A 2261-nucleotide genomic window follows, 5' to 3' on the forward strand; every position below is an offset into this window, starting at 1 on the left:
TCTCAAAGGCCTTGAGTAATTTGAAGAATGGTAGTCCCTTTTCGCTGAGGCGTGATATAAAGCGGCTGAGAGCAGCCATCCACCCAATGAGCTTCTATATATCCTTTATGCAGGTTCGCCGTTTCATATTGGTAATGGTGGAGACCTTGTCAGGGTTGGGTTCGATACCACGAGCGCTGACGATGTAGCCTAGCAGTATGCCAGATGGAACTCTAAAGATACACTTTGAAGGGTTCAACTTCCATCTATATCATTTTAGGTTGGTGAATGTTTCTTTGAGGTCGGCGGTTTTAGATTTGATGACCACATCGTCGATGTAAGCTTCGACATTGCGGCCTATCTGTTGGTCAAGGCACGTCTGGATGGCCCTTTGGTACGTCACCTCGGTGTTTTTGAGTCTAAAGGACATGGTGGTATAGCAATACGCACCGAAAGCGTGATGAACGATGTTTTGATCTGGTCGTCCTCTTTGAGGGATATCTGGTGATAGCTGGAGTAACAGTTGAGGAAGGAGAGGAGTTCACAGCCAGAGGTGGAGTCTACAACCTCGTCTATTCGAGGCAGACCAAAGGGGTCTTTAGGGCAGTGTTTGTTGAGATCAGTGTAATCAACATAGATCCTCCATTCTTTATTCTTCTTTTGAACAAGGACTGGGTTTGCCAGCCACTCAGGATGATATACTTCTTTAATAAATCCAGTTGCTAGGAGCCATTTTATTTCTACCCTAATAGGCTCCTTCTTATCTGGCGTGAATCATCGGAGCTTCTGCTTGGCGGTCGGCGAAACATTCAAGGAGTGCTCGATCTTCTCTCGTGGTATCCTCGGCATGTCTATAGGTTTCTAAGCAAACACATCGGCATTGGCACGTAGGAAGGAGACAAGCATGCTTTCCTATTTGGGGTCGAGATGAGCCCCAATCTTGACGAGCTTGGTGAGGTCGTCAAGGTCGAGGTCAACCTCCTTTGTTTCCTTAGACTTGGTAGAGGCATGAGGAGGCTGCAGCGCTGGGGTCTCTAGGTCATCGGCGGGCACCATCCTGGTGTCGTTAACCTTGCTGGCCATCTGGATGGAGAGGTTGGTGGCTTCAGTGAGGGAGAGACTCTCTGTCTTATAGGCGTAGGCGATGGAGAGGTTGGCCCGTAGAGCCAAAACTCTTGCAGACGAAGTCATCTTCAATACCAGATAGGCATAGTGCGGTATGGCCATGAACTTGGCTAGAGCTAGACGACCAAGTATGGTGTGGTAGGCGGTGTTGAAGTCAGCGATGTAGAAGTTGATGTGCTCGACATGGAAGTTGCTAGCCATGCTGAATTATACCAGGAGGGTCATCTCTCCAAGCAGTTTGGATGCCCTGCCAGGTACCATACCCTAGAAGGAGGAGTCAAAGGGAGTGAGGTCTTCTATTCAAAGGCCTATCTCCTTTAGGGCTCTAGCGAAGAGGAGGTTCAAAGCACTTCCGCCGTCGACGAGTACTTTCCTGAAGAGTACTGTTTTGATGGTCGCATCGAGAATGAGGGGGAAACGCCCTATGTAGGGGATGTCCACCCACTAGTCGACCCTGTTGAAGGTGATGGGGACCTCAGAATAGGGGCGATAGCTGGGATCGGTGATAGCATCTTCTGTGCTAATGACAAGCACCCGACGGGCGATGAGTTTTCGATCTCTTCTGCTCTCAATGGCGGCGAGGCCCCCGAAGATAGTGGTGACCACTTTGTCATGATCTTAGAAGGCGTTATTGTTGTCCCTAGGTGGTCAGCGACCACTGGCTCCGTCGTCATTGTCATCGTCCTACTTTTTGGCCTGGAACTCCTTAGCCAAGCCAAGATAGTCCTTCATCTTGTGCTTGCTGTTCTTGTGGAGGGGGCACGGGCCTTCGAGGTTTCATAGTTACATTTGGCGTGAGGTTTGTCAACAGTGGCAAGGATGTTGTCTAGTCGACGGTGATGATACTAACCAGCTTTAGACCCTTCCGGCCGGTCGCGGCCACTGTCATGATGGCGGTCACTGTGGCGTCGTTCGTCGAGGCAATCATCGCTATGGCGAGTTGGGCGGTGAGTGCCCGCATCCTTAGTGAAGGGAACTTTGGCCTCTTCAGTGTCGGCGTACTGATCGGCGGTCGTGATCATCTTGCCAATCCCCTTTGGCAGCTTACGATTGAATTTTGAGTGAAGGTTGTGGTGATGGAGTCCTCTGACAAAGGCGGTGATGAATTTTGCTTCTATGATGTTGGGAATAGAATTCCTCATCTCGAAAAATCATCT

At 49.8% G+C, this 2261-nt stretch overlaps 1 protein-coding gene across 1 annotated transcript; it reads right to left on the minus strand.

Annotated features, from left to right (window-relative positions):
• Positions 1-891: 891 nt before the first annotated feature.
• LOC136480071 (uncharacterized) lies at positions 892-1305 on the minus strand. Its single transcript, XM_066477738.1, has one exon. The coding sequence runs from the start codon at positions 1303-1305 to the stop codon at positions 892-894; it is 414 nt and encodes a 137-aa protein (XP_066333835.1).
• Positions 1306-2261: the final 956 nt, after the last annotated feature.

The sequence above is a fragment of the Miscanthus floridulus genome, chromosome 9, assembly GCF_019320115.1.
Source record: "Miscanthus floridulus cultivar M001 chromosome 9, ASM1932011v1, whole genome shotgun sequence".
Lineage (NCBI taxonomy): Eukaryota > Viridiplantae > Streptophyta > Magnoliopsida > Poales > Poaceae > Miscanthus > Miscanthus floridulus.

Coding starts and splice junctions, on each gene's coding strand:
- LOC136480071 (XM_066477738.1), bottom strand. CDS start 1,305: ATGGCTAGCAACTTCCATGTCGAGCACATCAACTTCTACATCGCTGAC.